The 14335-nt window shown below is 40.0% G+C and overlaps 1 protein-coding gene across 3 annotated transcripts in view; it reads right to left on the bottom strand.

The window, feature by feature from the left end:
• The window catches only part of LOC138738975 (lysosome membrane protein 2-like), a 120893-nt gene that overhangs the window by 77365 nt on the left and 29193 nt on the right, over window positions 1-14335 (bottom strand). For 2 of the 3 annotated variants that reach the window (XM_069890253.1, XM_069890254.1), the window contains exons 2-3: window positions 9242-9399; window positions 6045-6189 (exon numbers count right to left, since the gene is read on the bottom strand). The exons of the other annotated variant lie outside the window; for it this stretch is intronic. In XM_069890253.1, coding sequence (XP_069746354.1) covers window positions 6045-6189; window positions 9242-9399 — 303 coding nt within the window. The remainder of the gene's footprint in view (window positions 1-6044; window positions 6190-9241; window positions 9400-14335) is intronic. 3 annotated transcript variants of the gene reach the window in all.

The following is a 14335-nucleotide window of genomic DNA, read 5'->3' as shown; positions in this document are numbered from 1 at the left end:
AGTAACAGAGCCAAACAGAATAGAAAAGGCCCTATAGCCCACCACATCAATGTCAACCAAATTGGCATTTTGGTCCATATCCTTCCAATCCTTTCCTATCCATAAATCTGTTCTAATGTCTTAATGAAACCCATGTCCTCTAGTTCTTGAATCATCTGCCTTGGAACCAGACTGTAAGCATTTGTTTGATCCATGCTCGTATTTCACCACGCCCTTTCCCTTATAATTCCAAGCAGTGGAGGGTGTAATTTCTCATTGGAGCAGAATAGCAAAGCAACTGGGACAAAGGCTGAGGTTGCCTTGGAAATGGGTGACTCTGCCCCTGGTGATAAAGGCTCTGAGTCCTGCTGGAACTGCACACATTCGAGACTGAATAGCCCACTGCCCAGCATCTACAGTTTGAACACAACAGGCCCAGTTAAGATTCTGGTTGAGGTGACCAGCAGGTTATTGGTGCTAGGGAAACCAGCAGAGATGATTAATTGGACATCCAGGATGTTTGATAGGACTCTTGTTTAAGATGATTGTTGAATGGTGCTTGTGTGATGCAAAGATATCACAACCTGGAAAAATATACAGCAAAATAGCAAATGGAATGTATTGAACTTTTAAAAAAATTATTTTTTTTTAATTAGACATACAGCATGTTAATAGGTCCTTCAAGCCCACAAGCCATGCTGCCCAATTACATCCAACTAACCTACAACCCTGTGTGCTTTGAAGAATGGAAGGAAATGGGAGCACCTGAAGAATACTCATGCAGACACGGGGAGAGAACATACAGACAGCACCAGATTTGAACCTAAGTCGCTGGCATTACAATAATTTTGTGCTAACTGCTCAGAGGGACAAAGCAAGGTAGGACATACACGGTGAACTGTTGGGCACTGAGCAGTGCGGTAGGACATACACAGTGAACGATCAGGCACTGAACAGTACGGTAGGACGTACACGGTGAATGGTCTGGAACTGTGCAGTGTGGTAGGACGTACATGGTGAACAGTCGGGCACTGAGCAATGTGGTAGAACGTACACGGTGAACGATTGGGCACTGAGCAGTGCGGTAGGACAGAGGGATCTGGGAATGCAGATACATCATTCCTTGAAAGTGGTTTCACAGATAAATAGGGTTGTAAAGAGAGCTTTCAGCAAATTAGCCTTCATAAATCAAAGTATTAAATGCAGGAGTTGGGATGTAATGATGAAGTTGTGTAAGACATTGGTGATTCCACATTTGGAGTATTGTGTGCAGGTTTGGTCGTTGAGCAACAGAGAAGATATCAATAAGATTGAAAGAGTGCAGAGATTTACTTGGATGTTGTCGGTAGTTGAGGAATGGAGTTATAAGGAAAAGTTAAACAGGTTCGGACTTTATTCCTGGAGCATCGGAGAATGAGGGGAGGTATTTAAAATTATAAGGTTTTTGAAATTAATTGGAATGATGGCTAATTTAAATTTTGCTACTTTTAATGTTAACAGGTTTAACCAATTAAGAGAAAAAGAGTATTGGCATGTATTAAAAAAATTGAAGGTTGATGTTGCTTTTTTGCAAGAAATACATTTGACTGAGAAGGAACATCAGAAATTGAAAAGAATTTGAGTTGGACAAGTTATAGCATCTTCGTTATCTTTTAAATTGAAATTAGTTATTGAATCAGTTAGTAGACTTGTGATTGTTAATTGTAATTTTTTTTCTGAGTCTTGGACTTTAATGAATATTTATGCTCCTAATATAAAGAATGAGAAATTTATGTTGGATTCTTTTCTCAATTTAAATCAAGCATACAAAGGAATTATGGTAGGAGATTACTTTAATTGTTGTTTGGATCCATTATTAGATAAATCTCCAAAAACAGTAGTTAGAACTAAAATGGCTAAACAGTTGATGGTGTTATTGAAAGATATGAATTTAGTAGATATATGGAGGAGGTTAAATCTTAAAGGGAAAGATTTTTAGTTTTATTCATTTCGACATGATTCCCATTCAAGAATAGATTTATTTTTAGTATCAGCACAATTGCAAGGCCGTATATTGAAGGCTGAATGTAAAAGTAGAATTTTGTCTGATCATTCTTTGTTATTAATAACATGTACTGGTTCAGAGAGAAATGATAACACATATTGATGGAGATTTAATTCTTTGTTGTTGAAAAATGTAGAATTTTGTAATTTTATAAGAGATCAGATAGTTGTTTTGAACAATAAATATGAATTCAGTTAATAGTAAATTTGTTTTATGGGATGCTTTAAAAGCGTATTTGAGGGGACAGATTATTAGTTTTACTGCTAAAATTAAGAAAAAACAGCTGACGTGACTAAATTAGAGAAGCAGATAGAGATATTAGAAAAAGATTTACAGAAAAATTCAACGGAAGTTAAGAAAATACGTTTAACTAATGAAGCTATGATATAATTCATTACAAACTTATAAGTTTGAGGAGTTATTGCAGAGAACCAGACAAAGATATTATGAATTAAGGGAAAGAGCTGATAAAGTATTAGCTTGGCACTGGCCACCGAGACAGAGGTGCACCAAAGAAGAGGTACAAGGACTGCTTAAAGAAAGCTCTTGGTGCCTGCCACATTGACCACTGCCAGTGCATCTTGGCGTCTCACAGTTCGGCGGGCAGCAACCTCCTTTGAAGAAGACCGCAGAGCCCACCTCACTGACAAATGACAAAGGAGGAAAAACCCAACACCCAACCCCAACCAACCAATTTTCCCTTGCAACCACTGCAACTGTGCCTGCCTGTCCCGCATCGGACTTGTCAGTCACCAACGAGCCTGCAGCAGATGTGGACAAACCCCTCCATAAATCTTCGTCCGCGAAGCCAAGCCAAAGAAGAAAGAAAAGAAAAGGCAGTTACAAATGGAACAAGTTTCTAGAACTATAAATGCTATTAGGGAAGAATTAATGATTACACGTAAACCTCAGGAGATTAATGATATGTTTAGAAAATTTTATGAAAAATTATATACTTCTGAAGTAGTGGAGGATGAGGTCAAAATTGATAATTTTTTTATCTGGTTTGGATTTACCTTTTTTGAATGGTAAGGATGTTAAACATTTGGGTGCTTCTTTTACTACTAAAGAAATAATAGATGCACTTTGATCTATGCCAAATGGCAAGTTTTCAGATTTTATTTCTGAGTTTTATAAAAAAATTTCATGATTTATTAATTCCATTATTGATGGAACAGCTGACAGAGGTTCATTCTTTTCCGGATTCTTTTTCTCAAGCAATTATTACAGTTATTCTTAAGAAAGACAGGGACCCATTGAAAGCCGGGTCTTAAAGTCCAATTTCATTATTAAATGTTGAGTATAAAATTGTAGTGAAGGTTCTAGCAAATAGACTGGCTAAATATTTACCAGATTTAATTTATTTAGATCAAGCAGGTTTTACTAAAAATCGTTATTCGGCAGATAATATTGTGATTTCTTTAATTAACACTTCTCGGGAGGGATCCAACCTCCAATGGTTATTTTGTTGGATGTAGAAAAGGGCATTGATATAGTAGAATGGAGTTTTTTTATTTAAAGTTTTAGAGAAATTTAAATTTGGTCCATTTTTATTGGTTGGATTATGACTTTATATAGAAATCCTACTGCTAGAGTTGTGACAAATGGACAGTTATCTTTATATTTGATGTTGACCAGATCAACTAGACAAGGCTGTCCTTTGTCACCAGCTCTATTAGTTATTGAACCTTTGGCTCAGAAGATTAGACAAGATTGTAATATTAAAGGTGAAGTCTGATGAATTTAAAATTAATTTGTTTGCAGATGATGTTTTGATAAATTTAACAGAATTTAACAGAACCTCTGAATTCTTTGAGGTGGAATGGTATGGCGAGATATCAGGTTACAAAATTAATTGGGAATAAAGTGAGATTATGTCATTAGAGGAAATAGATTATTCTTCTTGTAGGCAAATTGTGACATTCAAATGGTTGGATCTAATTAAGTATTTAGGCATTAAGTTAGATTGCAATTATAGTCATTGAAATTAATTAAATTATTTGCCATTGTTGTCTAAAATTAAAATTTGAATCAATGGAAATATTACATTAATAGGAAGAGTTACTTGTATTAAAATGAATATTTTTCCTTGAATTCAGTATTTATTTCAATATTCCTTGCAAGATTCCACAAAAAGTTTTAAAGGATTTGAATGTTTTGGTGAGGAAATTTTTATGGAAGGATAAAATGGTAAGGGTATTGTTACAAAAGTTAACTTGGAAATATGAATTAGGAGGTTTGCAACTCCCTAATTTCCCCCATATCAATATCCATGCACAATTAAAATGTATTAATAGGATGTTTGAAATAGATAAACCTTTGATATGGGCTAATATTGAATTATCTCAAATTGGTGAAGAGTTTATTAAGAGAATGAATCCTAAATTATTGGGTAGTTTTAATTTACCTGTTTTGAAAGACTTAATGGATTTATGGTATAAAAAAATGAAGCTATAGGTACTCAAGGTAAGATTTCAGGTAAAACTCCTTGTATCAAAATACACTTAATAATCAGCTTTTGAAGTTATGGGATCAAGAGGGTATTAAATTGGTGTAAAATTGTTATGAAGCAGGATATTTTATTTCTTTTCAAAGAATGAAAGAGAAATATGATACATCTTCAAACACTCCTTTTTCTTATTATCAATTAAAGCTTTATTGTTAGATAATTGTGGGTATACTTTACGGTTACCGAGACACTCTAATTTTGAAACTTTACCTACTGAGGGTGATAAGAAGGGATTTATATCTGAGATGTATGCTTTATTACAGAATAAAATGCCCAAGTTGGATTTACATAAGTCTAGATTGAAATGGGAGAAAGATGTAGGATGATTGGATGAATTTATGTAGGGATAGTATGGCTAAAATTATAAATGTAAGGTATCGACTGGTTCATTAGAATTTTATTCATCAATTATATTTAACTCTGGAGAAATTAAGGAGATATCATTTTATTTCTTTGGATTTATGTTTTCAGTGTAATCAGGATGTAGGTTCTTTTTTACATTCTATTTGGTTATGTGAAATGGAAAAATCTTTTTAGAATAGACTTAAGGAATTTTTAGAAGTTATTCTGAAGTGAAATTTTCACTAGATCCTTTATTATTTTTGTTGGGTAATATTAAGAAGTTGAGTTTAGAGTTAAAATTGAATAGATTTCAAATTGCATTTTTGAGATTGGCCTTAGTTGTGGCAAGAAAATGTCTGGCAATTACTTGGAAAAATTAGACTGATTGGAGTATTCAGAGATAGCATATGGAGTTGAGGTCTTGTATTCCATTGGAACAAAAACATATAATTTGCGTGATAATTATTTTTTATCGTAAAACTTGGAGCCGATATTTGGATTATATGGGTTTGAATTTTTGAATCCCCTCACCACACATTAGTAGTTTTACTCCAAACCATGGTCATTAATTGATGAATGGTTGATCTCCTCTCCTTTCTTTTTTCTTTCTTTGGGGTAGGTCAATGGGGGGTGGGTTAGGGAGGGAGGTGGGGGGTTGTTTGGGGTTAGTTTTAAAATATCATGTATGTTTGTTTCTAAGTTTTATTCATTGATTGTGTGTTTCAATATATGCATCATGATTTAATACATAAAATTTTCCAAAAAGAAAAGACTCTTCTGCTCTTGCCCTCATATCTGCTGACTGGTTTATTGTCACACACAGTGTGTACATGCCTGGAATCCTTATTACTCCAGTCATTTATAAAGAAAAATGATATTTGAATTACAAAGACCATAAATACAGAAGATAGATATTCACATTGTCTGAGCAATAGTGCAGACAGTCCTCACCTGGTGGCAATGGGCAAGGGTTTGCTGATGAGGAGAGCAGATGGAACCTATACCAATGGCTAAATAGACATTGCTGAAGGACAGCAGTGACAGTCATCCTTTAGAACTGCAATACTTTGCAAGTAGTTTAATCCCTTTTTTTTCTCCTGTTTCTCTCTTTGGAAGAGTTACTGTAAGTGCCTGCCTCTTCTTATTCTGAAAAGGAAAAAAGTTACTTACAACAAAGGGAATGTTGACCGTTGTAATGAAGTCTTTTTTGGGATCTCCCACTGACATGTTTCTTTGGAATACAAAGCTTTTCTGGGTCACAGCAGATATCGTGGCGTTGTCAAACATCAATACGTTAGACCTATTTCTGAGCTCCCTGTTCAAAAGATCGATTGGGAGCTGTTAGGAGGCATCACGGACTGTAAAAGCTGAACATGTTGCAATGAAGTCAAACCACAGAAATTCTACAACACAAAAAAAGCCATTCGACCCATTGTGTCTGTGCTATGAACCCTTCTAAAACTGGGTCTATTGTTGTACAGGTCACAGCTCTTCAAATTCACATTTAAGTACCGTTTAAAGGTAAGTGTGGAGTTGTGCCTCTGTGTGCACATTGAATTGTTTACTGTCGTGTGTTCCGAAATACAGTGAAAATCTTTATATTGCGTGCTATCCAGGCAAGTCCCAGCACTTTCCCTTTAGCACATTAAGTATAAATGTGCTGGTTAGTGCTGCTATTCCCTCATTTCAACTCTTCCAATCATAGACCTTCTCTTTGTTCTGCACATCCATCTAATCTGTACCGAACCTTTCCTCACTCTCCTTCCTTCTCATTGAAAACTAACTTGCATCTCTCTCTCTTTCCCACTACCAACAAAGGGTGACAGGCTCAAAAAATTACTGTTTTTCAATCCATAGATGTTATCGGACTTGGAACATAGAACATAGAAATCTACAGCACAGTATCAGCCCTTCGGCCCACAGTGTTATGCCGACCTAAGAACCTAATCTAAAAACTGCCAAGAATGACCCTGCTGCATAACCTTCCATTTTTCTCAGTTCCATGTGCCTGCCTCCACCATCATTGGCAACAGACACACCCCATGCACCCACCACTCTCTCTGTGAAGAACCTAACTCTTACATCCCCCCTGTACTTATTCCCAAACACCTTAAATCTATGCCCCCTCCTGTTAGCCATTTCAGCACTGGGGAAAAGCCTCGGGCCATCCACATGATCAATGCCTCACATCATCTTGTCCACCTCTATCTGGTCATCCCTCATCCTCCTTCGCTCCAAGGAGAAAATGTCAAGTTTGCTCAACCTATCCTCATAAGGTATGCTCTCCAATCCAGGCCATATCCTTGTAAATTTCCTCTTCACCCTCTCGATAGCATCCACAGCCTGTAATAAGGTGACCAGAACTGAATGGAATATTCCAATTGTGATCTAACCAAGGTTTTTTATCTTTGTTTTATTACCTCAAGGCTCTTGAACTTGATGCCACAATTAATGAAAGACAACACACCATACACCTTCTTCACAACACTATCAGTGTGTGCAGCCACTCTGAGTGTCCTATGAACATGGAACATGCCTTCTCTCAGTTCGTCCACACTGCTCAGAGTGTTCACATTAACATTGTACTGGGCCTTCATATTTGTCTTACTTTTCTCAGTTAAACTCCACCTGACACTTCTCAGCCCATTTCTGCATCCTATCAAGGTCCCTTTGTGATATCTGGCAACTTTTCAGACTATCCATAACATCACCGACTTTCATGTCGAGCACAAAATTACTAACCCACCCATTGAGGCCATTTGTGAAAATCACAATGAGAAACAGATCCCCGTGGAACATCAGTGGTCACCGACCTCCGTGCAGAATATGAACCATCTACACCCACCCTCGGCCTTCCCTGGGCAAGCCAATTCTGTATCTGCAATGCAAGGCCTCATTGGATTCCATGCCTCCTTACTTTCTGAATCAGCTTGCATGGGGAACTTTTTCAAATGTCTTACTGAAATCCAACACACTACATCCACTGCTCTACCCTCATCTCTGTACATACTCAAAAAATTCAATCAAGCTCGTGAGACATGGCCTTCCCCTGACACAGCCACGCTGTCTATCCCTAATGATATTATGCCCCTCTAAATGCTTGTAAATCCTGCCTGTCAGGACTGAACAGTACAACATAAAACAGGCCCTTCAGCCCATGTGTCCATGCCAAACATGATATCCAAATTGAATGGAATTTCTGTCATTTGTATAAGATCAACATCCCTGCACTTCCCCCATATCCATATCCATATCCATGAAGCCGGTTAAACATCACAACTGTGCTTGACTCCATCATTACCACTGGCAGCCTGTTCCAGGCACCTACCACACCCTGACAATATTGCCCTGCATGCAGGTATCTCCTTTAAACTTAAATGTATGTCCTCTTGGTTGTGGTACTAGATAAAATCTGACTGTCCAACCTATCACTGCCTTTGATAATTTTATAAGCCTCTATCAGATTTATAAAACCTGACCCTCCAGATAAATCAACCCAACTTTCCCCAACCTTTCCCCATAACTCATCCCCTCTAAACACCTTGGTCACCTTTTCTGTCCCCTTTCCAAAGCCTCCACATCTTGCAGTGGGTGATCAGGATAGCATGCAGTGTACCAAGTGCAGCCAAGCCAAAGCTTTATCTCATTGGAGCTACTCTCCTTTAATGAAGACAACTTTTCCATACTCCTTTTCACCCAGTCTAAGTGTTTGTGTGGCCACATTTGAGGAACCTCAGATCTGGGATCCGGATCGACCAATGCTTAAGGAGAATCACACAGGAGACTGCAGATGCTGGAATCTAGGGCAACAATCAGTCTGCTGGAGGAGCTCAGCAGGTCGAGGAGCATCGGGGAAGATTAAAAAAGTGGTCGACATTTGAAGCCAAAACAGTCCTGCTGAAGAGTAATGGCCCAAAATGTTGACCGCACTGATGTTGCTCGACCTGCTACTTTCTTCTTGCAATGAAGAATCCTGCCGTGAACTGTATACACTCCCCTTACATTTGACCTCCAACGTGCAGCACCTCACACCTTCAACTCCATCTCCACCTCATTTACAGGATTTTGTGGAATTTACTTCAACTTCAGATTTTGGCAGCACATTTAGCCTCGTGGTTAACACAGTGTCATTGCAGCATTAGTGACCCCAGGCTGACTGCAGGGAGCTTGTACATTCTCCCCATGACTGCATGTGCTTTCTCCAGGTGTTCGGGTTTCCTCCCGTCCTCTAAAACGTTCAGGGTTTGTATGTTAATTGGTGTAATTGGGTGGGGGAGGCTTGGGGCCTCAAGGGCCTGTTAACCTGCTGTAACATTACCAGTATTTGAATCTTATTTTAATTTCATTGACAATGACTCCAGCCTTACTTGTATATGTAGGGTCCGACTTCTACCACTCTGGCCTGCTTGCCCTGAAGTATTTCCTCTGGGTTTTCGATATTGAAGAAGAAGAACTGCATGTAGGCAGGTACAGGAGGCTCCTTCCAGTTCTTATAGACCTCGCTGTTCAGCTTCAGCTTTGTGTGCTGCAGGAACAGGTTTAGTAATGTCACTGAACCAAGGCCGCCCATCAATTGAATGATTGTCAATGCAAGATTCCATCCGTTAATCCCTTTCGAGCCCAAATGCTTGGTGAACAGGTGACCCCTTATAAATAAATTGCAGAGTTGCACAGTGTGGAAACGGCCCAACTTGCCCATGTCAACCCCCGCCCATACTAGTTCCTGCATTTGACCCAGATCTGCATAATCCCAGTGAGAGCCTGGCGATGCTGCAAACATAGTAAAAATGCTGTAAGAACTCAGCAGGTCATCCAGGTAAAAATATATAGCATATATGTGGTAATACACCACTAGCCTACTGCAAGGGGCAACTTGTGCACCTGCAGGATGAGCACTGGAGGACAAGACACCACCTGGTCAGCTGTCAGTCAGCCGACCTGAATGGACCAAGCCCCACCCGGCCGGCTGCCAATCATCCACTGGGATATAAACCACATCCGGCCCCTCGAGGTCAATCACATCGAGCCAGCACAGCTAACCACAGCAAGGGCTTTAGGTGGAATAAAGCCTATTGACCACTCTTTAAGTCTTGTGCCTGCTTTCTGTACGACGTGCACCACAGTATGTTTCAGGCCAGAGCCCTTCTTCAAGGTGAAAAGCAGGCAGGCATCTGAATGAAAAGGATGAAGGAGACAGGAAAGGGCAAGGGGAGGAGCACAGGCTAATGGACAAAGGCCCTTTTTATTTACAGCGCAGAAGAAGCTGATTCAGCCCATTTAAACCCATGCAGTCCAATTATATCAAAACATTTTGGAGGGCGGGAGGAAACGGCAGAACCTGGGAAAACCCATGCGACACAGAGATTTAAACTGGATTAAACTAATGAATTACATTTATTAAATATAATTGGACATGGATGGGAGGACATGAGAGGTGAGGTGAGAAATGATCAAGGGTGGGGGTGGCTCTGTCCTTGCAGAACTGATGGAAAGAAGACAGAGGGGAAATGTGTGCTACCATGGACAGACATATCAGCTTGGGAACGGGGTGGGAAATTGAAATAGGTTGCCACTGGGAGATCCTCAGTATTGCAGCAGACAGAGCGAACATGGTTAACTACTCAATCTCCTAGTTTGCACCCAGTCTCTCTGATCTAGAGGAGACCACAATGGGAGCACGAGATGAAATAGATGAACCCTGCAGATTCATGTGATGTGTGCCTTCATTTCGAAGGACTGTTTAAGGCCTCAATGGTAGTGAGGGAGAAGGTGTAGGGATTTCAATCAGTCACAGGGCTATGTACCAAGAGGGGGATTGGTAGGAATGAAGGAGTGGATGAGGGGGTCATCGAGGAAATGATCCCTGAGGAAGGCGGAGATTGGAGGAGAAGGGAAGGCATGTCTGTTGGTGGGATCACGTGATAGGTCGTGGAAATGGTAAAGATGATGTTGGTTGTGGATGCTGGTAGGGTGGTAGGTGAGGACAAGAAAAATTCTGTCCTTGTTACGCGTGGGGACAGAGGGGGCCAGGGCAGATGTGCGGGTGACGGAGGGTAGTAAAAACACAATGGCAGGTCAAACAGCATCCTTTACATTAGCAAAGATACATTACCGACATTTCAAGCTTGAGCCCTCCATTTCAAGGTATGGAAAAATGTCGGCAAGCTTCTGAGTAAAAGGGTAAGGGGGAGGGACATGGTCACAAAGGTAGGAGGTGACAGGCAGAGAAGGGAGGGAGGGCACAGCAGTGATCAAAGGGAAGAGGGATGGCTGGGTTAATAGAGATGGATGGGATAGAGAGCTGAGGAAGAGAAGACAGGGGGAAGGGAAGGGAACAGGGGAGGAAAGCAGGTGAGCAGAAACTGGAGAAGTTGATGTTATCCAGCTGGAGTGTGCCCAGGCGGAAAGTTGAGTTTGTTCCTCCAATTTACGGGTGAACTTGATGGGATAGTATGTGAAGCCATGGATAGACATATGAGTATGGGAGTGGTTGGCCACTTTGAGGTCCCTATCCCTGGTGTGGACAGAGTGAAGGTGCTCAACAAAGCGATCCCCAGTCTCTCTGATGTAGAGAAGGCCACAAAGGGAGCACCGGACACAGTAAATCAGTCTTCTGGATGTACAAGTGCAGTGTTGCTTCATATTTGGGGCCCCGGACCATGGTGAGGGAGGAGGTGTAGGTGCAGGTGTTGCACTTCCTGGGGGCACAGGAGAAGGTGCCAGGGTGCTGGGGGAAAGGGGATAGTGCAATTCGTGGGGAAGGATGAGTACATGAGAGAGTCATGGAAGGAGCGGTCCCTACTGAAGGCAAAAGGGGGGAGAGTGGAAGATGTGTGTGGTAGTGCTATCTGTTGTAAGTGCCGGAATTTCCAGAGGATAATGGATGCAGAGGCTGCTGGGGTGGTAGGTGAGGACAAGGGGAATCATGTGTCTATTCTGACTGGAGGCAGAGGGGACCAAGGCAAATGAGTGGGAAATGGAGGAGATATGGGTGAGGGCTGTTCAGATTCAGATTTATTGTCAGAGTATGTACATGACATCACATACAACCCTGAGATTCTGTTTTTCCTGCAGGCGTGGCAGAATCACCACTAACTGGGAGTGCAAAAAATTAAACATTGATGTTAATAAAGAGTTGCTGTTTGTAAAGGAGAAGTTGCCTCTTTTTAAAGAAGGAGAACATCTTGCAGGATCTCAGAGGTAAGACCACATCCTGGGAAAATATGCGACAGAGATGGAGGAATTGCAAAAAAGGAATAGAATCCTTGTAGGGGACAAGGTGTAGTCGAGGTAGCTGTGGGGGTGGTGAGTTTGTAGAAGATGTCTGTTGGGAGTTGGTCTTTGGAGATAGAAAAAGAGTGATTGAAGAAAAGGAGAGTGTTGCTAGAAATTGTATCCAGCCGTAGTTCCTGACAAACCGAGTTAAGGAGATGGAGCTGGAGCTGGATGAACTCTGGACCATTCGAGAGGCTGTGGGGGGGGGGGGGGGGGGGGAATGACAGGAAGGCAGGATGAAGATAGATGGGTTTCAGGAGAGGGAAAGGGAACAGGAGTCAGCGCTGAATACTACTCTGGGCGTTTCCCTCAATAACACATAAACCATTTTGGAATCTGTTGAGGGAGATGATGTAGCAGGGACAAGCCACGTTGGTCAGGTCTCTGGCACAGAGTCCGGCCCTGTGGCTAAGTAAGGGAGGGAGGAAGAGAAGTGAGCTGTAGTGATCATGGGATCAAGTGAGGGGAACAAGTGAGAGGTTATGTGGTAGAGATCGAGAATCCCAAATGGCTTGCTGCCTTCCAGGTGCCAGGGTAAGGGATATCTCAATCATGGCATTCTTAAAAATGAGAATGAGGAGCCAGATGTGGTTTGTACAGGGTCCAGTGACATGCTTAGGAAGGGTGATGAGATCCTGCAAAGGGAGTTCAGGGAGTTAGATGTAAAGTTAAGGACAGGCCCTCCAGGGTTGTGATCTCAGGATTGCTACCTGCGCCACATGCTAGTGAGGTTAGAAATAGGAGGATAATGCCGCTCAATACACGGCTAAACAGATGGTGCAGGAGGGAGGGCTTCAGGTTTCTGGATCATTGGGCCCTCTTCCAGGGAAAGTGGGACCTGTTCTGAGAGGATGGCTTGGATCTGAATTGGAAGGAGACAAATATCTTTGTGGGAAGGTTTGTGGGAGTTGCTCCAGGGAGTTTAAACTGCTTTTGCAGGGAGATGAGAAAATCAGAGTGTCAGAACAGATAGAGGAGTGGAGGAGGAAAAAGATGATGTTTTTTTAGAAACTTTATTTATTCATTCAAAAAACAAATAGTACATAACATATACAACAATTAACCATAAACATGAATGTTATTTTTTTATATATATAAAAAAAAAAGAAAAGAAAAGAACCCCCCCTCCAGCCAACTCTCCTGAGGAGAGCCATAAAGAAAGAAAAAAGAAAAAATATTAATTAAACATACATATTAGGATCTAATCAATATAAATTGAAATGTAGATATTCTGAGTATAACAACCACTTATTAATAAAAAAACTATAATTATCACATGAAACATATGTACGTTTTTCCATTATTAAACAATATTTCATCTCATTATGCCATCTATTAATATCAATCATATTTGTATCTTTCCACGTACTAGCAATACATTTTTTCGCTACAGATAAAGCTGAATATACAAAAGCAAGTTGAAAGTTATCTAATCCCAAACCTTTCAGAGGTTGCAAACTACCCAATAAAAATACTGTCAGATCTAAAAGTATTTTAATCTTATACAGGTATTCTAAAAACAACTGAATTTTCTTCCAAAAAGATTGTATATGTATACATGACCAAACAGCATGAAAAAAAGTTCCAACAGAATTACCACATCTAAAACACAAATCTGATTCATGAAAACCATACTTTTTTAATTTTTCGGGTGTTAAGTATAATTGATGTAAAAAATTATAGTTAATCATTGCATAATGTGCATTTATCAATTTAGTTACGCTATCATAACAGATATCTAACCAATCATCCTCGGAAAAAATAAAACCAGTATCCGCTTCCCATTTACTTTTAGAGCTATCCCAATCCTTTTTATGCATACCATCCTGTAATATTTGATACATAGATGAAATATAACCCTTCTCTGGTACCTTCATAATAAAAATCTCAAATTTAGTCATTTCAGGTAAAATCATATCTCTACCAAACGTACGTTTTACCAAAGATCGAATTTGATAATAGAGAAACAAAGAGTTCTTATCAATACCAAAACTGTCCCTCATCTGATTAAAAGATAAAAAATTACCCTCTTTAAAAAAATCTCCCAAATTTTTCACACCTTTAAATCTCCAATGCAATAAACTTCAATTATGTATTGAAAAATAAATAAGTTGATTATTATACAATGGAGACAAAGCCAATAATTCACCCCTAGAGCCTATCATTTTATTTTTCTTTATCCATAA

Source organism: Narcine bancroftii, chromosome 7 (assembly GCF_036971445.1).
Source record: "Narcine bancroftii isolate sNarBan1 chromosome 7, sNarBan1.hap1, whole genome shotgun sequence".
Taxonomy (NCBI): Eukaryota; Metazoa; Chordata; class Chondrichthyes; order Torpediniformes; family Narcinidae; genus Narcine; species Narcine bancroftii.
This window is presented reverse-complemented; position numbering and strand designations above follow the sequence as displayed.